This window comes from Acyrthosiphon pisum, chromosome A2 (assembly GCF_005508785.2).
Source record: "Acyrthosiphon pisum isolate AL4f chromosome A2, pea_aphid_22Mar2018_4r6ur, whole genome shotgun sequence".
In the NCBI taxonomy this organism is placed as follows: Eukaryota; Metazoa; Arthropoda; class Insecta; order Hemiptera; family Aphididae; genus Acyrthosiphon; species Acyrthosiphon pisum.
The window spans coordinates 33,105,528-33,131,064 of NC_042495.1; the positions used below are offsets into that span (position 1 = coordinate 33,105,528).

The 25,537-nt window shown below is 28.4% G+C and overlaps 1 protein-coding gene across 1 annotated transcript; it reads left to right on the forward strand.

The window, feature by feature from the left end:
- Nucleotides 1–22,615, forward strand: LOC115034141 (dynein beta chain, ciliary-like). Its single transcript, XM_029489924.1, has 12 exons — nt 1–254; nt 327–526; nt 7,004–7,143; nt 7,214–7,354; nt 7,453–7,664; nt 7,726–7,823; nt 7,908–8,073; nt 14,750–15,046; nt 17,337–17,450; nt 17,534–17,727; nt 22,151–22,343; nt 22,418–22,615. The coding sequence occupies exons 1-12, from the start codon at nt 27–29 to the stop codon at nt 22,613–22,615; spliced, it is 2,181 nt and encodes a 726-aa protein (XP_029345784.1). The 5' UTR covers nt 1–26.
- The last annotated feature ends 2,922 nt before the right edge of the window (nt 22,616–25,537 follow it).

The window sequence follows — 25,537 nt, forward strand, 5'->3', positions numbered from 1 at the left end:
TTTTATACAACTTTTAGGCGCTGGTAATGGACTTTTTGACCATGCCAGATCGTAATTCAATTTTTTTTACAATCAACTCTGTTGGTTTATTAACACCAATGTACGATGACTTTCCTGATGGTTATAAGTCTAAAGTTTTGTATATTATAAGACTTGAACCTATTGAAGTTACGAACAATAATTATGACTCGATACTTTTGTGTGGAGAAGTGTCACCGAACCCGTTTGAGGATTTAAAAGCAATCACTGAAAAAGTAAGTGACATACCGACAAACAAGTTCAACGTTACCGTATTAATTAAATTGATTTATACTCATCTTGAATAGGCTTTGTTAAATTTGTTCTCTAACAAAGAGAATTTTTTCAAAAACTGTTCAGATGACATTATAGTGGAAGTTCAAGACAGGCTTAATGATTTCCTTACAAACATAAATAACATGTCAGGACAGATGAAAAACCGTTCAATATTGACATTACCTTATGGCTACAACAACATAACTAATGCTTTAAAAGCCACTGAAATGAGGTAAGTACCAAATTTCTATTCAAAAATTATTTATATTAAATTTTGAACAATGCGCATAACAACAGAAAATGTAGATTAGGTGTTGATAGGTACCTGTAAAATGTGATATGCCATACTATATATTTTATACTAGTTTTATTCTAGACATGGTACAGTTTTAAGAACGTGGGCAAGTGGGTACCACTCTGCTAATCTGCTGTACAGTGGATGTTAAGTGGGTCACAGTATAATGGAAGTGTTAAATATGAATTCAATGATACAAAATAATTGTGTAGTCAAAAATATTCACCTGTCGTCACTTGTCACGTTTTGTCAGCCTATATTACCAACTATACCAAGTATATATTTTCATAATATTGTTACTATTAAAGTAATTTATTTTAATATTAGTACCTAGGTAACACAGTAGGTTTCTAGGTTCAATTAATTTTTGCCGAACACATTGCATTCGAAAATGTTATTGTCTGTATATAAAATATAATAATATATTATACATATACTTTAAAAGTTTCAACTTGCAAGCACCCACGAATACTTTTTTTGAATTACAACAAAATAACTAAAATTGTTATTCTTTGTTTAAATATCTAATTTCGTCCAAATTTGAACTTAAAAAATCTACAGAAACTGAGCTTATAATTTATATGGTTGTTTATAGATTTTTTAGTTTTTTTCTTATTACTAATGGATGTATATTACATTTTTAATCCTATTCACTATAAAAATGAAACATTTAGTAATTTTTTAACTACAAATAAATTTACAAATTTTTGTGAGTGATGAATTTTGTCGATGTTTGAAGTTTAAATGCTTCCAAAAAGTATCGTTACTTCGTATCTTTAATATTATTTAACTGTTATTATCACAACTTATGAAGAACCTTTTACAGTTGCAATACATTTTCGATCTGTTTGATAATTGAAAATTTTTTTTTTATCGATATTTATAGAAAAAAACCAAAAAAAAAGCGGATAAGTGGGTAACGCTATTTAAATATTAAATACGTATTTTTTATACTTTTTATACTATACTCATTTTAAATACTACCGAATTCCAAAGTATAATAATTTTCATTATAACTACTTATTCTAACAAATAACATAATCTCTGATAGGAACCTGTACTGTGTTATTATAGGCAAACTGTTAGACTTGTTATTTTTATAAATAAAAGTTGTTCTCTCTTTTTGTGGAACATTGTATAACATTTTTAAACTTTTTAACCCAACAAATAACATTTTATTAACATAGGTTATAATATATATAATGAAAAACTAAAAATATGTCTATAATAAACTCAAAACGAATCAAAATAATTGTATCATGTATAGAAAACAATAAAATAAACATTTGATGAGAATTTCAATTACCTAACTCTTTAATAACTATAAAATAAGAAAATCGTTGTATGAGAATTTGTTAATTTACGGGTGAATAATCAATGTCTAACTTTAAACACTCGAAAAAATAATTTGACTTTCCAGTAAACTTTTTTTTCGTTTATATAGTAGAAAAACTTATGAGGATTCTTGTATTAAATTTCTAAATCTTAGATAATCTTAGATAAAGACAAATTTGATAATCATGAATAATAATAATAGTGATTTATAACACAAAATAATTTTTCAAATATTTTGATTTTATCGAATTTTGTCAAAATTCTAACACCAGACAGTCATAAAATATTGTGAATTAACGCTTAGCTTTTTTTCAAAATTATGTCAATAATAATTTATGAGGAACCTTGTAATATATTTTAAAATTTTTTGATCAAATGAAAACATTTTTATCGACAGTAATTAGAAGTCCTCCAGTACTTATTTTATTGAATTAGGCCTAATTAGGCATTTTGATACTCCGTCTCTCATGTAGTCTTCTCACTTTTCAGTTTCAATGTATAGTGTATAGCCACACGTTCCATTCGTAAAAACCCGCAATTATTGATTCCACACTATACCCAACCTAAGAAACGAACCAATCAATCGTATAATGAAGCCATCAAACGGGAGAACCATCCTCTTTCTAAAAATATATCTATAATTATTATAAAATACCAATGTAAACCAATTCAAATGTACATATTAAATTAGGCACAAGCCACAAGCCCGTTATTGTAAACAAAATAAAAAGTGAGTTTGGCAAGTGGGTCACTGTAATGGATTGTGTTAAATTTTAATTCAATGATATCATATCATTGTATTCAAAAACGATTCTGAGAGGTAACGGTTTGCCAGTGTGGATATTTTATATTATATGTATATTGTTATTACTTATTATTCATACGGTAGCCGGTAAGTTGAATTTATATTATAAAATTGCAACAAAATAACTAAAATCGTTATTCTTGGTTATTTAATATGTAATTTCTTATGATATTACCAAGTATATTAAATGATATTATTGTGAATAAAGTTATTTATTTATAACCTATTTACGTGGATTTTTTACCTTACGAATAACATTTAATTGACATTTATAGAAAAAAAAACTAAGAATGAAAACTGAAATTGTCCGTATAAACATCTCAAAACAAGTCAAAATATTTTAAAAATTATATGGTATATGGAAAATGCTAATATAAAAATTTAGTGAAAACTACATGTATCCGGTCATTTGTTAAAATGGTTAAAAAATGGTTAAAAATCGATTTTGCGTAAAAATTCCCGTTTTTTCTTAATTTTTAATTTTTGTTTTTCCTGCGCTTTAGATAAATACTGGGAATTTTAAATTTTGACCTCTTCAATGCACCAACTAGATTCACTTTCCTATCTAACAAGATTCTGGAGTTGAAAATCGAAATAGTATTTCGACTACTTATAGTGTACAAAGACACAAATAAAAAATAAAAAAAACAGACATTATTGTAAAATCAATACATTCATCGCTCAGTTCAGAATCTAAAAGCGGTTAAGTGGGCGTTGCCTCTGCTGTACAGTAAATTAAATGTGGGTCACTGTAACGGATGGTGTTAAATTTTAATTCAATGATATAATCATGGTACCTACGAAAAACGTTTCTGAGTGAAGATAGCCCTCAAGGTCCCTCAGCTTATAATACTATTAATTAGTATATTCTTGTGATTAAAGTAATTTATTTTTCTATTAGGTATTAGACATTAGTACAACAGTTGGTTAATTTCATTTTTGTCAAAAAAATTACATTTGAAAATTACGTCATTTTGGGTTTAAAATGTAATATTAATATGCTCTAAAAGTTTCATATGTCCGCATATAATATTTTTAAATTATAACATAATAACTAAAATTGTTATTGTTTTTTTTTTAAAAGAATAAAAATTTGTTGTAATATATTATGTTTATGGCTATAAATAATTGGTTTTCATATGAAATTTCATCCAAAATTGAACTTAAAAAGTCTGTGTTAAAATAATTTTTGGTTTTTTGGTTACAGTATGAACTATTTATGAAAATCGTTGTTATCAACTTTCAATCCTTATCTAAAATTGAACATTTTATATTTTTTTACAAAATATTTTGATAAATTTTATCAAAATCCGAACTTGAATGCTTAAAAATCGTACCTGTAGATCTTTAATATTTCTCAACTGATATTTTATAGAAACTTGTAAGTAATAATTTATTACATTTACAACATTTTTGAACTAACGAATACAATTTAACTGATACTTATAAAATAAATAACTAAAAAAATTGAAAATTTCAAATGTCTATAAATAACTCAAAACAAAATATTGAACATTTAATTATGTATAGAAAATAATAAAATAAACATTTTATGACAATTTAAAGTACTCATGGTAATTTTTTATTTAGTTTTTGAATAACGACAAAATAAGAAATTCTTTATATGAGAATTTGTTTATTTACGGGTGAATATCCAATGTTTAGCTTCATAGGCTCTTATAAATTAATTTGACTTTCCAGTTAACTTTTTTTGTTAAATATAAGAAACTTTGGTTAGTAAGGTATATTTTAAAGCTTAAGTATAAATAGAATAATTTTTATGGAATTCTAACTCAAAATAATTTGCCAATTTTCGTGATTTTGATAAATTCTGTCAAAATATTTACTTCAGACCCTCATGGAAAATACTGTTGATTTACGCTGAAGTTATTTTAATTTCCCCTAACATCAGCTTATGTTGAACGTTGTATTACATTTTCAACTTATTTTATCGACTGAAAAATGTTGTATCGACAATAGAAGAAAAATACTTTTAAAACTTCATATTTTCTTATGCCTATAAAATATAAATAGCTCGTAAAGAGTTACAACATTTCGAAAATGTTATGGTGCATAGAAATGCACCATAAAAATTTCATGTTGGGGCATAAAAACGGTTTTTGACAAAATCGATTTTGGTTTTTGGTGTAACTTTAAAACAAATGAATATTCATGACATTTTCAATGGTTGTTTATATTTGTATTTTCTATATATGATAAGATTTTAAAAATATTTTGATTTGTTTTGAACTGTTTAAGAACATTTTCAGTTTCCAATTTTATTAGTCTTTTTTTCTATGGATTTCAATAAAACCTTATTTGTTGGTTAAAAAAGCTTGAACATTTAATACAAGGCTCCTACTATATTGTTACAATGACATTTGAAAAATATTAAAAATCCTTAGTCACAGTTTTTTATACGCGTTTAAAGTTCAAATCTTGACAAAAATCACGAAAATTAGCAAATTATTTTGAGTTGAGAATTCATAAAAATTGTTATTTTTAAATCTAAGATTTGAAAATGTAATACAAGATTCCTCATAAGTCTGTCTACTTTTATCAAAAAAAAAATGTCTAGAAACAAATCAAATTCAATTTTTATGAAGTTCATATTTTTACAACATTTGATATTCATTCGATTTCTCGAGTAACGATTTTCTTATTTTGTTGTTATTCAACAATCAATAACTGTTATACATGAAAATTTTACTGAATGTTTATATTTTCATTTTCTATAAACCATAAAATTTTGACTCTTTTTGAGCTGTTTACGGACATTGTCAGTTTTAAATTTTTTTAGTTTTTTTTTCTATAAATAACAATAAAGTTTTATCTGTTGGGACAAAAAATGTAAAAAATTAATACAAGGCTCCTGATATATTGTTACAATAGCAGTTGAAAAATATTAAAAATACATAGGCACAATTTTTTTTTTATAAGCATTTAAAGGTCGAATTTTGACAAAATGTATCAAATTTAAAATTTAATAATTATTTTGTAGTTAAACATTTATAAAATTAACTTTTAAAGCTAAGGATTGAAAATTTAAAACAAGGCTCCACGTAAATAGGTAAATATATAAATTACTTAAGTCACAATAATATCATCAAATATACTTAGTAATATACTAATATCATAGGTTGACTGACCGTTTTCGCTCAGAATCGTTTTTCTTATACAATGATATGATATCATTGAATTCAAATATAACACCATCCATTACAGTGATCCATTTGTAACCTACTGTACAGCAGAGTGACATCCACTCACTCACCTTTTTTTAATTCTAAACTGGTTTTGTGTAAAAAAAATGTTTATAGAATTTTTTTGCTTTCCTCATCGGTTATTAAAACTAATAGGAATTTTTAATTTTGACCTATTATAAGTACCAACTACCTTCATTTTCCCACCAGAAAAAATACTGAAGTTGAGAATCAAAGTATTATTTTGACTACTTATCATGCATTGAATCTTAAGTTCAGGTCCGTCCTAACGATTTGCGTGGCCCATGACAGAGGGGTAAGATGCCAGGGCATAAATGTCAGTTCGCAGTTGCCTATTATATTATGATATACATATACCTAGGTACAAAAGGGCAACGCACGAATAGACTTAAACAAATATAGTACCTTCTACCTAAAATAATATGAATAAGTAAAAATTTAAACTTAATTTAATAATATTCATAAATTCATAAGTCAATAACTATAGTAAGTACTAGGTAATTTATTGATATTAATAGAAGAAAAAACTAAAAAAATTGAAATTTTAAATTGTCCAGGCACAAAAATAAAAAACAAAAAAACACATCATTGCAAAATCAATACATTCATCGCTCCTCTCAGAAACTAAAACTATTAACAGTTATAAAAAATATATTTGGCAATCATGTCAAGCCTATGATGTGGCATATCGCATATGTGAGCAGAAAAAAATGATTTATTTTATTGAAAACAGAATCTGATGTTGCTTGTAATTACCATTTTTCTATTTTCCTACTGTCCTTATTGTTTTTCCAAATTATAGACTATAGTACAAAGTAGATAATCATTCTACCAGAAACTATTCTCAATGTTTAAGATAAGAACAAATCTTCTACTCAATTTACTCAAATCGCAATTTCAAACACATAACTCTTACTGAAAATTCAATATATTCCTCGTTCCGCTCAGAATCTAAGCGAGCCATCATCATTAGTTCTGAATCAAAAAAAAAAATAATTTATTTACTATTGAACACTAATAATGTATTAAATGTGTTAAATACGTGTTTAGTGATGGAAAAATTATTGATGATGTGTTAAAACAAAGATTGGAAAATAAAGTGTATACTTGGTTCAAAGAAATGAAAGTAATGGTAGCGCTCAAGCCAGAAGTGATTTTGGAGAAAGATCCCGCTGCGTCGCCTACCCAATGTATATGCTAAATTAAAAAGTATAATTAAATTATGTTCAATTTTCATACTGACTCATTTTAAATGTACAGACCTTGCTTTTTGGAAAAACCGAGAAGAACAATTTATTCATTTTCACGAACAAATTGACCAAAAGATTGGAAATTTCTTAACCATTACAAAAAGCCCATGCATGGATATTTATAAACAAATAATAGAAACAACAGTGACTGGTAAATTGATTTATCTAATATTCTAATTATTATGGTTTCTATATTATAAATATTTATTTCAGTGATTATAATAATCATTATTATTTTGTTTTATTTAGAAAAACTAGAAACGAATCTTATAAATATGTTTTTATCTACTCTAACTAAACACATAAATACGATCGAAGGAGCTGGTTTGGTCGATTCGAAAGAAGAATTATGCATTTTATGGAGAAAATTGGCTTTGATATGGATAAATTGTCAAAATTTTCAAAATTACAGTTATATAATCATCTTGATAAAAGTATTATGTAATATGGTCATGGCTGAAGTAAGTAAAACAAATGTATATATTTATTAATTTAATCTTATCAATAATATTGATATTCCAGTCTTCAAGATATTTAGAACCAACTGCTCTATTTCAAGGTGAATTAGCGGAGAACTTAGCTAAGATTTATGATATTCTAGACATTTTAAGTTATTTCAAGTAACTATACTATATTCATATACATATTAATATATTATTATAATATTGTCATAATAATTCGTTAAAAAATATATTATAATACAGAAATCAATTCAAAGTTACTCAAACAGAATATCTTCAAGAACAATTTGATAAATTTATATTGACAAATTCTGTTTCACGTAATTACAAACCACGTAATTGGAACTTCCACACAAATGACCTTTTTCAGAATCTTGACGCATTTGAAGATCGGTTAAATTGCATTAAAGTATGTTAGAAATGAATTACATATAACTTCAAAATACATAACTATGTACGCTAACTTTACTGATTTGACTTACTTAATAAAATTAAGTATTTTTTTAAAGAAATCTCTATTACAGATGCGTGGATATGCTTATGCACAAGGATGGGCATTAACGAGTTAAAAAGTTAATTATATATTAACTTTTTAATTTAACTGGTTATTTTTGGCTTTTCATTAACTGTTAACTTACTAAATTTCTTTTTTAATTAACGTGAAATTGACGAATCAATTTTGCATTTTAAGAACTAAGTTAAGTTAATTTATTTTGTTTTTAATTTTAATATATTTCACTATTTAAGTATATTTCATTTTCATGTCAAAAAATATTTACCGTTAATTGTTTAAAGTTAAAAATGTATACCATTCGAATCTAAATTATGTGGAAATACTGTATTAAGTATAAACACTATATAGTCCATAATTTAATTTTCGGTTGGAAAAATATTAAGTACGCTAGCGTTGTATAAACAAATTAACTTTTTTTAACTCAATAAAAAGTCTGCAAAAAGTGTGTATTCACTTTTAACTTTACCGAGTTAACTTATAGTTAAATTAACTTTTAATTTTTAAGTTTTTGATATTTGTGCATATATTAACTAAACTTAACTGTGTTAAAAAAAATCATAAACTTGTCCAGTCATGCCTATGCATACCTAAAATAATGAAATGTTTCAAGATGACTTTATAATTTATCTGTGCTGGGAAAAATATCTATTTAAAAAAAAAATTGGTCTTAAGTATCGGCAACTATGGCCTGTGATATATATTATTATTACACATTAGTTAAATTAAATATAAAAATGTTTAGGTTTTATTAAATATTTTATGTAAGACTGATATTTTCAGAATTTGTTTTATACATAAACAATGTTTTTTTGTACCTACAATAATATCTACAAATATTTAAATTTAAATAAATTCCAAACTTTAAGTTCCAACTTAATATTATTAGGTAGGTATACAAAATGCATACTATATTAGATTATTAGATGGGAAATATAAAGATTCTAACTATCGAGCCTAGCGAGAAAATACATTTTATGCAATAAAACTAATAACTCTATAGTAAGTACAAATGTACAATACATATTGGCCAGCCTAGTTGTTAGCATACCTTTCAGTAAGTTGAAATGACGTCTCTGATTTATTATGATTTTAATTAGTACATCTGAGTTATAAAACATTGTAGAAAATTAAAATATTTATTGTCAGTACCTTTCTAAATTCACATTTAAAATTCTGAACGCAGTAATGTGTATTTATTTGCAATAATGTGTTTTTTTTTATTAATTTTTTTATTGTGTCAGTCCTCACGATATGACTTGTGGAGCAGCGAATATGCTTTAATCGTTAAAGTTGAAAGTGGTTTCTGATAGTAAATTAGATCTAGTTGGTCAAAAGCAGTGTTGGGTAGTAACGTAACGCAAGTTACAATTTACTGAAACGCAATTACTTTTTCAGTTACGCAGCAGTAATTTCATTACATTTTACTTAAAGTAACGGAATTGTAACAAAATTACTTTTGAAAAGTAATTTCTATGAAGTAACGCACTAACGCGTTATTTTCCACGTTATTAAAATAATAGTTTGGAATGTATTACAGGTATAGGATATACCAGAAAAATTAAAAATTAATCACGTTAGCTTTTTTCATTCACGTTTGCTCGGACGCGTGACGACCTTGCCCAGCTGGCGAGGCCAGACGGAGACAGCCATGGGAGCGACTATGGTTGACGGCGACGAGCGGCGGCTATAGTGCGCGATGTCATGCGCGTCGACGGTTGACGGTGACGACTCTGACGACAGACGGCGAAGACCAATAGACACGCGGAGACAGTGAACAGAGATTTTGTGCTGCAGAACAGTCTTCGACGCGGCCGATGTGGGATTACCGCGGGACGAAAAGGCGAGAGTCATCGGATCCTTGACTCCCGGTAATTTTCGCCCTGGCGTCGTCCCTTCAGCCACGTCTTTGTCCGCCGCCGGACCATGAAACAGTTAACTAACTAACCTAACTTAACCTAACCTAACTAGCCTAAGTTTCCTCGGGTCCGTCATCGTTGGTACCGTCGGGGCGGAATCGTTGCCCTCGTCGGCTAACCTATGCTATAGCCGCCGCGTAGTCGTCGTTGTCGTCTGTCGCTCCACGTGACCGTAACTGCAGTCAGGCGTTCGCCAAACCGTCAGAGGGTCTCGCGCGTCAACTACGGCCGAGCGCGCTACGCCCGCGAACCCGTCGCACTGGGGGTGGTCGGAGAACGTGTGCGGGTGACTTACCGCCGCGCTCCTTCCGTGCTCTTTCCCGTATCCTCCCCTCATTTATGTCGCCGTCATCCTGTCCGTCGTCTTCGGCCCAAGTGGGCTAAACTAGTATATTAGGTTCGGGTGGTTTTACCCCCGCAACAGAACAACACGCAAAAAACGCGCTTTACACTTTTCCACGTCGATTTTTTACGTGGAGAAACGCGTTTTTCGCGTTCTCTTGCAGATTCCACCTTGCCGATCAGCTCATCGCTACTATCCATCACAGCTAATTCCTTGGCCGACTGCTCAATGTCTGCACATAATACGTCTTCTGCAGTAGGCATCACTACGTCGTCGAGAGGTCTGTCTTCGGAACTCGGAGTTGGGTCGACAGTCACCAACTCCGAGGGCGGCGCGTCGCCACCCGACTGCGCATTACTGTAGACTGATACAATGATTCGTCCTGAACTACTGATGAATCTTTCAAACCGTCGTTTTCTTGGACCACGTAGCCGAGCGGTGCTGTTTCGGGAATCGGAGCTGCAGGCTCAGATTCTGCGAGAGACAGCTCATCGCCGCTCAGCAATTCACTGTTCAAGACAATTGATTCCTCAAAATGTTCTTCGTTCTCGTCGTCCTTTTCGGTGGCATCTTCTAGTGGAGCGTCGTTTAGGATAGAAGTTGTTTCTTGAGACTCTGGCCCTATGGGAGCCGTATCCATAGGGCTATATACGAATAGAAGAAATAAGAGGAGTAACAACTCGTATTAGGTTTTCATCGTGGCTTTCATCTTCACAAAGGCGTTCCATAATACGGATTATAATTACTTCGATAATTTCGAGTATTGTGGCCTGTATCTCGTTGCTGTTATTGACAGCCATTTATGATTTAGACGTAGAGAAGTATATGTGTCAGTTTCAATTGAGAATTGCTAATGAGCTAAATAAAAGTGTTCCAACACAGAGGCCGATCAATTCGAAAATCTCCCAGGCATCGATTTGTACCTATATAATATTATTATATAGCCAAATAGTAGGGTCACTGTTCATCGGCCCGCAGCATTACATTTTCGAGCACGTTAAGTTTTCTAAAGACCATTATTATTATTGATATATTATAGGTAAGCACCTAATATTCTAGTATTACGATTTGTATTATTCTATGACTCGATTTATACTTTTAGGCTTAGCTGCTCAGAGTCTTAAAGTTAGTTTATTTGTTAAGTTAAATAATATATAACTGGTAATGTTATATTTGTGTCACCTTTTTGACTTAATCCTAATTGAATATTATATACTTTTTGTGTGTTATTCATGACATTTTGATATTATCTTCAAGGCCGCAGTTGGAACAAATTTTCGGGAGGGGTTTAAAACTAAATTATATATTTTCATAATATAAAAACCAACTAAAAAAGAAATGTATATATTATAATAATTATCTAAATAAGGTTTTTTATGGATTTCCTACATGTGTGATAAAATGTGTATTTTAAATTAAATATTTTTATAGTATAAAGTCTAGTACCTAATCTTTTTTTTTTGCGAAACAATCGATCACATCATTTAAATTTGTCTATGTACAGTGTACACTACTACACTAAAAATAGTTAGACGTGTAAAGGCCCTGTCACAGTGTCACACACGCATCCGATCCGTCACACCCATTCGTGTGTTGGGAAATACGAATTTATTGTTTTTCAATGCATATTTTATTCATACTCATCCAATATGAATACAGTCTGAGCTTTCCGAGATCACTCCGATGTACTTGGTCTGACGAGTTTCGTTAATAGTATTTTTTCATGGTAGAATATGCCATGGTAGGTATATTTTCTACCATGGTGATGGTGCCTTAACTGGTAATGTAGCTAATAGTTTCAAAATAAAATATATAATTGGAAAAAAATTCATAATTTAAATGTAATCTTAACTGTTCAATATGTTATAGCCATCCGTCGATAAATCGTAACATTTTCAATTGATATCGTGATTTTTTTCGTTATCAGTTTTGTACCGAAAATGGTTGCGACTCCACAACCACACATCCGCACAAGGTGCTCATCAAATTTTCGTTCGGCAAAACAAATGTTGTGTACTTTACTTAAGCGTTAGAGTGAATTGACTTCTTATCGAACACGAGGGCAACAACAATTATCTGTGTTTGACACGCTGGTTTTTCCGATATTTTAATTTTTATACGAGTTATGAGCGTTTTAAATAGTGCAATATTTCACATATTATTTGAGAGTTACCTGATCGCTTAAAATTATTAAAATAACGTAAAAAAACCAACGCACTATACAATAAAAAGTATAACGTTGATCACGTTTCTTGGCGCCAGTGTTCTTAACCGAAATGCGAATGTAAATTATTTAAATTTAGATTTACCAAGTTTGGTATTCCTATCTTAGACTGTGTGTAAATGTAAAAGGGCATATTTGGACAAATTCAACGTAGAAATAAACTTGAGTACTGAATTTAATTTATGAACTACAGAAATTTGAAATAATATACTATTTATATTTTAAATCGTGATAATCGTCCCATAGACATGACGTAACAACAATGAATAAAATATACCCTCTCCAGTCTCCTTGTATTTAATGTATTTTACGTTTGATGTATTTAACACGAACGTTAAACGATTTATGCTCATTTGTATGTAGGTACTTTTTGTCAATCCTACCGATGGACCTGATAACTTGAAAAGACTTCTAAAAACTGATTTGAGTTCGTTAATATGTCTACTTGAGATCGATAAGGTCATATTTTAAGGGACGATTGTAAACTCCAACAGTTTTATTTTCTTTCCTGTAATGGGTATATGGAAACTCCGCCAGTATAAATTAGGCGTTCCTTATATAAAACTAAATTATATTTTTCTAGTAAGTAAACTCAAAATTTCAAATAATTTACAACTTAATAAAATATATGAATATACACAAAATTATGTTATTAAAGGACCATAACACTCAAAAAAATAAAATATTGGATGCAAACAGTTTTTAGTGGTGCCTATAGTCTTTTATTATTTAGTTATATTTCACAAAAATATTTAAAAAAAAATATATATTTTCAGTTGTGTAGTCCTTTAAGAAAAAGAACAGAAATGTTTGTGTTTTTGTATTGGATTATTTTTATTTTATATTGACATAGTAATATTTACATATAAACGAAAAATTTCAAAACGTTTTAACTTGATAGATTTTTTTTAAAATCAACTGAGAAAAGCTAAGTTATTTCAACTGTAAATTAAACTAGTTAAGTTCATAAGTTGATTAGAAAATAAACTAACTAGTTAATGCCCACCTTTGATAAAAATGATTCATGACTTATGACTATATAGCCATATAGGTGAGATGATTGTATATTTTGTACATAATACTAAAATAGGTCTATTATCACTAGGTCTATGACTGTAAAATATATAGGTACATAATAATTGAATCATATGAATTGAATATGAATATGAATATGGTAATCATATGAATATGGTTAAAAAAAATGATAAAAAAAAATAACGTTCTTTGTAACGCTCTACTTTATTAATGAAAAAGTAATGTAACGTGATAAAAATAATTTTAGGTAACGCAAATGTGATTTAAATAAAAATATTTAAAGTAACGACTAGCGAGTAACGTAATTTCATTACTTTTTAAAAGTAATTTACCCAACACTACTCAGAAGCATGACATGTCCAGTATATTTTAAAATAATGTAGAAAAACTAAAAAAAAAAATAATGAAAAACGGGAATATTTACACTTGACCAGTTTTTAACAAAATCGATTTCGTTATTATATTGTAATTTAAAAATGAATACCTAACTGTAAAGTTTTGATAGTTCCAGAAAATATTAATGTTAGAATCTACCCCTAAACCGGGTATAATTTTCAAAATATTTTGTTATTTAATGCTATTAATAGGCATTTTAAACTTTCAATTTTTTTGTTTTTTTTTCTCCTTCAAAGAGGTTCTTAATGTAATACAAGGTTTCTCATAAGTTGTACATAATAATAAAATATTTAGGTACTATCAAGTTAAACATTTCGATATAATACATAATAGGCAGAATTTATTTATAAGCATTTTGTTGTTAACATTTTGACAATTTTCATTAAAATCAGTAATCAAGTACATTTGCGAATTATATTCTATACTGTACCTTATTATACTATAGATCCGAAGTTCCCAGTGTTTGTTAAGTTATCTTTATCTTTTTTAACATTTATATAAAAAAAAATAATATTGAAATATTAAAATAATATAAAATATTAAAGAATATAAAAATAATAATGCTAACTGCTAATAGCCTTTTCCTTTGTTCTTACTACACACGTGTATATATATATATATAATAATTATAATATAAGTTACATTATACTGTTTTAGTCGATGATAATAAAATTTATTGACTATCAAAAATTGGAAAAAGTGGAAGTGGGTGGACTTATAGGTTGTTGGTATAGCCCAATGATTGAAAACATGTATCTTCGGTTTACAAAGTACATGGAAAAGTTGGTTTCTATAGCTTACGATCCATTGGACTTGTTAAATGATGTGAATAACGCGTTGTTTGTGGAGGACTACAATTTCTATTTGAACATGTCGGACGATATTGACAATCGCTTAGCCACTGTTTCAAAAGCCTGTTTCGAAAACATCGACAACTCAATGTCATTTCACAAGGTAAATTTACTCTCTTTTTTATTTTAATTTATTTTAATAATAATTTTATAATATTTTTACTTATTTAAAATATACTAATTTAGTTGTACACTGAGCTTAGAAAATAATGCTCAAAATAGTAACATTAATTATTATATATGTTAGGTAAAACTTCAAATACCGGTTAAACCTAGGATTAACCGATTAGGTTAGGTTTAGGTAAAACCTTGATTGATTGATTGATTTCGGTAAAACCTATTAGGATACACAAAATTGTTTGGTCAAACCTCGAATGATTTTTGTAGTTCGAGATTTGGTTAATTTTAGGATAAACAATCAGTGTTAGTAAAAGTCTGACATTTTACCAATTATCTTATTAATTATTGATAATAATTATTATTTTATATTTATGTATATTAGGTACTACATTAATGACTAGAATATAATATTAGATGCATACATTTATATTATTGTTGTATATTAATATTATATTATGACAACAAATTTATATTATTACTAGCTGATCCCGTGCACTTCGTTTCCCGGCAACCAATAATTATTATTATAATAGCTTCAAAACCCATGGCAACCATTTATAAATAAAAATTTCCATCGGAAATCTCAAAATTCCTGTTTGAGCACCTCCCGGGGTTGGTCCTCTCCCTTTTTAAATTAGCCTATCTTCTGAAAAGACGTCTAATCTATATATATATGATCCCGTGCACTTCGTTGCCCATTAAAAATACCAACGATATACGAATAATTTGTTTTACATATGACCATGGCATTATGGCAACCATTTATATACAAAACATTCCATCAAAAATTTCAAAATAATATATATTTGGTTGCAATGGTAATACGGAGACACACACCGATGAAAATCTCAAAATAATATATAAATGGTTGCCATGGTAATATGGACACACACACTGACACACATACATTCATTTTTATATATATAGATTACATATAGGGATTACTGCAGTGTTAGTATATTATAGCCACTAGGCACATTAATTACTAGTTACTTAAATAAAATTATAATATTTATTAATAATTAATTAGATAATTGGTAAAATTTCGGACTTTTACTAACACTGATTGTTTATTCTAAGATTTACCATATCTCGTCTCTAAAAGTCCGAATTACAAAAAGGTGGGTAAGTGGATGTCGCTCTGCTGTATAGTAGGTTACAAGTGGGTCACTGTATAATGGATGGTATTAAATTTGAATTCAATGACAGAATATCATTATATAAGAAAAACGATTCTGAGCGGAGACTGAATCTAGGTATAAGATATATTATACTAATATCTATGGTATTAAAAAAAAATTGACCTATAATAGGTACCTATAATAAATTCCAAATTAATCATACACCATATCCATTAGGTACTTATAATGCGTTATACATCAGCAACAAACCGTGATACTATCATAGATCATAGTTTTATCATTTATAGAAAATGGAAATATAAACAACCAGTGAAAATTTCATGTATCTACAGTTATTTGTTTTAAAGTTACACCAAAAACCAAAATCAATTTTCTCGAAAACAGATTTTGCGTAAAAATTCCCGTTTTTCCTTAATTTTTCTTTTGTGTTTCTCGGCGCTTTTGAAAACTATTTCAAATTTCAAATTTTGATCTCCTGAACGCACCAACTAAATTCACTTTCCCATCAAACAAGATACTGTTGAAGAAAATCGAAGCAGTTTTACTCCCCCAAACCGTGATGACAGACACAAAAATAAAAAATTAAATTAAAAAAAAACACACATCATTGTAAAATCAATACATTCATCATTCCACTCAGAATCTAAAAAATAAAAAAAACACACATCATTGTAAAATCAATACATTCATCGTTCCACTCAGAATCTAAAATCAATAGTGGTTTGACCATACAATTTTTTGTATTCTAGGTTTTACCAACAGTAGTCAACGAAACCTAGGATTTACCGGTAAATCCTAGGTTTAAATGGTGTTCGTATTTTTACCGTAACATATTATTTACTTACTAAAGTACTTCAGATTTACGAACAAATTTTCCGAAATATAATAGATATATAGCTAATTATAAGTAGTATTTTATTTAAAATAATGTACCTACAGAAGAACTTTCGGTTTTCATCAGGCCTATATATAAATATATATTACTCTTTTTAGTTTAAATGGTTGTAAGCATAAATTATTAAACGTTAGAAATCTGAATTTGTTAAAAGAAAGGTGCGGGATGCACCTGTAGTCACGTTTCTACATTCTTACAGTCAAGGACTATGACTTATAGTTACCTTAAATTTACAGTTTATTATGATATTTGGTTTGGCCGTGTTGAATCGACCTATCGTAGCGGCTGCCGTGGAAAAACATTACGAACAAGCGTTGGATCTACTGGACCAAGATTTGGCCCGAGAGTTTGTTAGTATCAGCCCTTTATTTTTTTAATGACCAATATTATACTGACCTAGTAGTTGAAACCGTTTTTTTCTGCACGTCTTTAGAAAATTATCGACCGTCTATCGGGAACGGCGATGTCTACCGAAATCAAGAAAAGTGACTTTTACGAAATGTGTTTCATACCAGAAGAAATGGATCTAGAGTACCCACTCATTGCTAGGGCGATGATGTGGGGTAACTCACGGATAAATAATCGATTGTTGGAAGATTTAAATACTATTCGGTCTTTTGACTTACCGTAAATATTACATATACCTAATACATTGTTTATACTTGAACATATTATTCTTTTGTCATTACTATGCAATCGGCGTGGTGAACGACGTTTACCTAATGCAATTGCTTAGTCCTAGAAATGTATTTTATTTTTTTTTTAAAAATTAAAATTTGCGTGGATTATGCTAAGATGGCGTTCTATAACGAAAATTCTAAATTTCCATACAGCTTTAAATTATATATTATGTAATAGAGGGTAGTGGGTGGGTCATTTTTCAAATAGTTTCCTTAGGGTTTGAAATCTACTCGGCAAGCCACTGTATGCAATAATGTACACTGATTTCTTTACTATAGTAAACAAGTATACAAGACTATACGAGAGTAACAACTCGTGTTGTTAAATTAATTTTGTTTCACCATTTTATTGGTTATAAAATTGACATGGCCGATATGTTTAGAGCATGGCTGCTGTATTTCGGTACCTGTATTAATGATAAATACATAGTTAGTTTTTTATTTTAATATCAAAAACAACAAAAATATTTGTCCAACCCATAAAAATGGCGAATAAGCATAAATTATTTTGTGTTCTTGTTATTCGGACTTGGTTATCTAGTATAGAAATCTGTGTGCTATAATATTAAACAATTAAACAATAACTATACATTCGAAGAAGCTATTAATTATTAGATATGTACAAAGTTTACACTGTTATACACTTATAATAATATAAATAATAATAGTATACATTTTAATTCGAAATGTTAGTTTAAACCTAATATAGGCTCATAGGCGTGCGCAGACTTTATTCGCAGGTTATGCAATAAGGAAAATAGGGCCCCCTCACAAATTGTATCAGCCTGTCCTAAATTTGATCCAGAATTTTAAAACATACGGCAAGGAAAACAAAAGACTTTATATTTTGATACACTGTATTCCAACCATTTAAAACAATCATACCACTTTTTTTGGAAGCTTCTATAATTTTGACCTATTTTTGTCCTGGGAAATAATTTAATATCTGGTTGATATGGATCTCAAATAACTCTTTCTTTTAGTTCAAGTCGAAATGATGTTAAAACATTTGAGGGTTGTCAGGGTGAATTAATGGGCCTGAACTTGTACACTGTGTTTGATTTATGTTGACTATAGCGCCTATAAATTATAGTTACCTTAATGTTAGCAAATAGAATATTCAACAATAAAAACAGCAACATAAATACCTAGCACATATATTCTATATCTAAGATATCAACCACCAGGACAATTTCAAATGCACTATATGTACCTACTATTCAATTATAAAAACAAGCAACATAAGAAGCTATATAATATATAAATATAAAGTATGGAGAATATTAGATTAGTACCTTATAAAAAATAGTACCTTAAAAACCTATAAAACAATATCTACGTGTTACGCTTTTTGCACCGTCTACGGTTAAACGGTTAAGGGCCAGTAGACGGTGCAACTGGCCCTTAGTGTATTAATAGTTTAGATTATCTTGCGAGAAAAGTGAAAACTAAAATTTTTATTATTTTTTTTTATAATATAGAAGATATTATCAAAAATGCTTTGGTATATTATATATGGGCCCCTCACATAAAGCCGCAGATTATGCAGCGGCATACCCTGCATACCCTGTGCGCACGCCTATGTATAGGCTACATTCTGAAGCCAATAAAATAATCTAGTTACGATTTATATTGTAGAGTAATATAGTAACAAGATTATATTAAAAGTTACATTTTTTTTATTAATAAATATTAAATCTTTAAGTATGTAGGTATCTAGGTATACAGGGTGATTTATTAAGCACACTCACCATATTTGTATGCTAAAATTATATATTCAAATTCTGATTTTTGGAATTTTTAAATACAATTGAAGACCATATTTATACGAATACTTGTGATTTTTTGTACTACTTGGGTATGATTCTGTGACAATAAAAAAATTTCTCCTTTCGTAGTTTCGTACTATTAATAATGTAGCAAATATTTTTTTCGAGAATTTTGATTCTTGATGTACTTATCTAAATCAAAATTCAAACGAGTAGTTTTTGAGTTATATAACTTTGTGTACACTTACTAAGAATAATGTGTATTTGTTAATGGGTTTAGTAGATTTAGGGGCTTAGACAATTTGAAAGTGTTAGTAATTAATATTTACTTTAAATTGCTCTAATTAGCAATATTACTATTGATCAATCAATATAAATGATCCAAGTAAAATAAATACTACATCTAATATTACATTTACCTAGAATAGGTATATTTTTGTAAAACCATTTTTAAGGATTATTACAATAACTTACAAATAGCTACTCAATAGAATTTTTCTTTAAATATATCAACATTTCCAAGAAAATCATTATCTAAATAATTTGCAGTAAAAAAGTGAGTTCTTATTTGAAAAATAACAGGACCACAACAGGACACTCCTTCAGTAATACAAAAATATTAGAAATTTGAAAATATTGACTTAAGGTAGGTATACTTAAAAATTCTAAACATCAGAATTTGAATAAATGTACTATAAAGGTATACTATTGTCTATTATCTATAAGAATCAAGTCTTGTTTAATATTATTATTGCAATAGTTGCAACCAAGGTTGCTATTTATTTCGAGAATAACTTAATACCTAGGTACCTATACTTAGTACTTTGTCCAAGCCAATGAATAATATAGATTTTGAATAACGCCGCGTACCTCCACTCCGCCACCGACAGCTCCCACACACACACACACACACACACACACACACACACTCACACAACACATAATTATATATTTTATTTTTATGTGTTTAGGGGCCTCGCTACGGTCATTATTTAAGGGGCAACATTTAGGCAATTTCTAATCTTGTCATAGTCGCCCGGGGTCTATGTGTTAGTTGTAAATAATTATAGTATGAGTGAAGTTAAATGCGGGTATAACTCGATAACCATATACATTTCATCACACGAATTTAACAAAAATATACACTTGTTTTGACAAAATTAAAGTTAGTGAACGTTGTCTGATTTTGATTCTGAACAAATATTTGAATTCAGTAGAAAAATGTCTATAGATCGTACGAAACATTTTCCGTTTTTAATATTAATAATAATTTTAATTATGATTCGAAAAAGTTCATATTTTCAAGTTTTCAATTATTAATTAATTTACGGAGGGGGGATCAAGAGGATTTATCCCCCCATAGGCTGTATATAATAGGCAACATTTTTCGGAGTCCTAACTTAAGACGTCTAGCTTTAAAAACGGGACTACTTAATAAAATCGTATCCCCCTCCCATGACAAAAACCTAAATACGCCACTGACTGTTCACAATAATATAAAATTTAGTTTTTACAAAGTGCTTAGTAGGATCTATAGACAATTTTCTGACGAGTTCAAAATTTTTTTCAGAATCAAAATCGGACAATGTTAACTAACTATAATTTTGTCAATACTTTAAGTCTTTTCAGCTAAAATTGACGGCAGTAGCGAGGCTCCTTAATTGTGTCGTCCGTGAATTATTATGTAATATATAAATGTGATAGATGTAGATTACCTAATTATGTGATACAGCCACCGACGTGCTTAATTATTATTATATTTTATATTGTGTTTCTGCGCATTATATACACAAAGTGTAACAGAAAGACTTGACAAAAAAAAAATGATGCTACTTAAACGTATGAAAATAGTTGAAATTATATGATTACTAAATAATTTAAAAAACATACTTATGTCGGCAAATTTCCATAGAGAAATATTTTGAAAAAAAGTTATTACGTTCTAAATTAATTTAATCAAAAAAATATTGATATTTTAAAAAAATTCTAAAAAATAAACTACTTGATTTAGATAAATGTTTTTACCATCAAAATTGTTCTTATAATCAGATTCACAAATTGGCTATTTTGAATATATATCCAAAAAAATTTAAATCAAATATTAAACTTTTTATTTTCTGTGTTAAAAAATTAAAAAAAAATTTTTGTATAATATATGTGTAGCGCAAGTGACTATAAATTATATACATATATATAAAAAAAAAACAACAAAAAATATTCTAAAAGTCAGTTCTATCAGTTACACCCTGTATAATGTATATATATCTATTTGTCGTCTTAACAGTAATAGGTACAGCAATTTGATTAACATTATGATTTACTATTTAGTTACCATTTTTATATTACCTTTCTGTCATTATTATTAAGCGCGCGCACACACACACATACCCACATATATACATATAACACAGTTTGGTAGGTGTGTACGAAGTATTCTGGTAACCCGTAAATAGGTACTATTAATAGTGAAAACTTTAGTATAATTAAAAGAGATCATCAATTTGTTTTATGCATAGACATATTGATAATTTGTATTTATTAAATATAAAAATTTAGTAGATTGTATTTAATATTCTCATTAACATTTTCTTTGTTGCACAGAATCATGAAAACCCCAAGAGGAGATCAAATCAATATAAAGATTGAACAATTAAAGGATAAATTTAAAAAATATTTAAGTCCTTTATTTGAGGAATGGCAGCGTGTTGTACCACTTCAGATACAAGAAAAAATAGTGCAACCACTATTCACAATCAACAAAAATAACACAATCAGTCTAAACTTTTCTGAAGAAGTAATCATTTTTTGTTTATAATCAATAATTATCGTTCACTGATCATTTTTATTATTTTTATTTACAACAAAAAGTTGGATGCCGCAATTAAAGTAACCAGATACATAATACTCTGTAATTACAATTTCAAAAATCCAATCTTAACAATTGGAATAGATGACATACCATACGATGCAATTAAGCTCTATAAACGAGAAAAACTGATTTTGACATATAAAAGAGATATCGAAGAAATTGTTAAATGGTCAGTGATGTTATTTAAGTTCTTATAGTTATTACATTTTAGCAATGCTGAGATATTTTTTAACTCAGTTAAGTTAAGTATTTTTTAGACTTTATAGTTAATAGACATTTTTAATACATCAATTAAGTTTAATTAAATTAACAAATACTTTTAACTTAAGTAGTTAATAATAATAGTAATAAAAAAAAATGCATTGATGAGGTATTATTTAATAAAATAAGTGATAATCACTTGAATAGTAATCATTATTCATAGGTATATTACTATTCAATGATATCTATGATAAATATTATAATAATATAATAATAATAATAATAATAACTGTACCAATAAAAAATAATTAATAACTAATGAATAGGTAATGATTTATGAATATAATTCTTAGCATCGATGTATTCATACTGGCGACTAATGTCACTTCTATATTAATATTTATAAGTAACTTATTAATATACAATATATTCGTTTTTATCTTCAAACATAAATACGAAGTTCTTTGTAAATATATCTTATTATTATTTTAGATTCTGAGTGGAACGATGAATGTATTGATTTTACAATGATGTGTGTTTTTTTTTTATTTTTTTATTTTTTATTTTTTTTGTGTCTGTGTACACGATAATTAGTCGAAATAATGCTACGATTTTCAACTTCAGTATCTTGTTCGATCAGAAAGTGAATATCGTTGGTGCATTGGGGAGGTCAAAATTTTATACTCAAACTTCAATATCTTTTGTGATAAAAAAATTAAATATAATTATTATATATGGGAAAGTGGTTTGAACGACAATGCAAACCTAAGCAAATAAATATGTAAAAGTATCTTACCAACGATATTGGTAGATAATTTTCAACATTTCACTTTTTTAGACGTATGCCTAATTGTGAACATATAAAAATATAAAACGTACTTGGATCATTTATTCAAAATCCTACAAAGCCCTGGTGACTTGTACACATTATAAAATGTGTGTATAATAATTGTACACAATTTCAACAGTGGTATAAACTATAGATCAGCACGGGCCGGGCCATAATTTAAATATTACGGGTTGGTTATAGGTGGGATAATAGGCACACATAGGGTGCTTAGCACCCCCACGTTTCAAACTAGCACCCCCATTTTATTTCAGTATTTCACCAATCATTTTTAAATTATTGTGGTTTATTGGTTCGGATTTGTTTTTTTTTGTCATTTTTTAACTACAAAATAATTTTTTGAACATTTTCGAGATTTTCATAAATAATGAATTTTAAATACTTATAAAAAAAACCGTGCTTATGGAAATATGGAAATATAAGATTTATATAATTCATTATATTTATTAAATCCATTTTTATATAATCATTATAATCTGTGATAATACTTCACGTTCACAAAAAAATATAGTTACCCGGCGTATTGTATAGGCAAAACAGGTACATTGCTGCGCTGTGTCAAAATATTGACGATAATTTTAGGTCTTCCCGTATAAGCATTTGTAGGTATCAAAATGTACTATGTGGATACTACTGTGTGAATACTACACAGTCAATTTCGAGAATATTATACGGCAATAAGATTTTAAAATATAATGCAATATAATACGACAAAAAATGTCATTTTTACGCAAAACCTGTTTTTCGAATTTGTTCTTTTAAACTAATAAGCAAGACAAGAATCGTCACTGTACACTACGTCCACATCATCGTTTAATACACCATCATCGTTTTCTTCATGAAAAAATTCTGCCTCTATAAAGTTCATCAAACTTTCGAAGACATCCGTATAATTACGACTTCGATGATTTAGGTCTCGTTGATGGTGGTCATAGTTTTACTATTGTAGTTCGCAAGTAGGACTCTGAATTATTGCAAACGAACTCCATTCATATCTCGTCCCAAGCCGTCACCGAAAAATGCAAATATAGAATATAAGCAATGTTGTAAAAAATACTTTTTAAAAATATTTAAGTAATTAAAGAAGTAATTTAAGAAATACTCTTAAAATAAAGTATTTAAAATACCACCCAAATACTATAAATAGTAAATTATATGAGTAAGACTCAAATACATTTCAGAAGTATTTAAAATCATCTTCAAATACAAAAAAATTCTTTTTACTTTTTAGTTCTGAAATTATTTGTTATATTCAAAAATTTGTTCATTGCATTTTAAAAACAAAATTCTTATCAGTCATGTTAGTTGCACCACATCAATGAACTTTTTTCTACAGAGTTATATATTAATTTAAAGCTATATGTATTTAGATATCCATATCTCATATCATCATGGATCGTCGTAGACGATAAACGATAATGATAATTATTAATAAAACTTTTTACCCTACGCGTCGATCTATTGTGCACGATCTATTTACTTAATCTATATTTACTTCTAAAGTAAGATGATAATCAAAAACACAATTAAAATGTAATTTCATAAAATATGAGCAATTTTCATTAAAAAAATATGACAAAATGTAAAATGATCTCAAAAGGTCCAGAAATAGCACTAAAATCAAAAATATGCAAAATTATATTTTTATTTTCATTTCTCTGAATTATTAAATAAACTTTATCTTTATTCTAATATTTCTTAAGCATTTCTTTTTTTTTTAAATTTGGGTTAGTTTAGAAACGCAGTAACAAATTTTGAAAAGTCGGTTACAAATAGTTGATAATTGATAAAGAGTTAGAAATATTTACGAACAATTAATTATTTCTGTTGGAAATAAGTATCTACTAAAAATGTACATTGCCCACAAACAATTGAATGCTGCTACAAAGCCCTGGTAACTTGTACACATTATAAAATGTGTGTATAATAATTGTACACAATTTCAACAGTGGTATAAACTAGAGATCAGCACGGGCCGGGCCATAATTTAAATATTACGGGTTGGTTATAGGTGGGATCATAGGCACACATAGGGGGGTGGCTTGGGGGTGCTTAGCACCCCCAGTTTCAA

What these genes read in the sequence shown, in the direction of transcription:
- LOC115034141 (XM_029489924.1), top strand. Translation starts at nt 27, where the DNA reads ATGGACTTTTTGACCATGCCAGATCGTAATTCAATTTTTTTTACAATC. An exon ending in CGCTGCGTCGCCTACCCAAT is followed by an intron (nt 7,144 to 7,213) that starts GTATATGCTAAA and finishes TTAAATGTACAG; the next exon opens with ACCTTGCTTTTTGGAAAAAC. An exon ending in ATCGGTTAAATTGCATTAAA is followed by an intron (nt 8,074 to 14,749) that starts GTATGTTAGAAA and finishes ATACTGTTTTAG; the next exon opens with TCGATGATAATAAAATTTAT.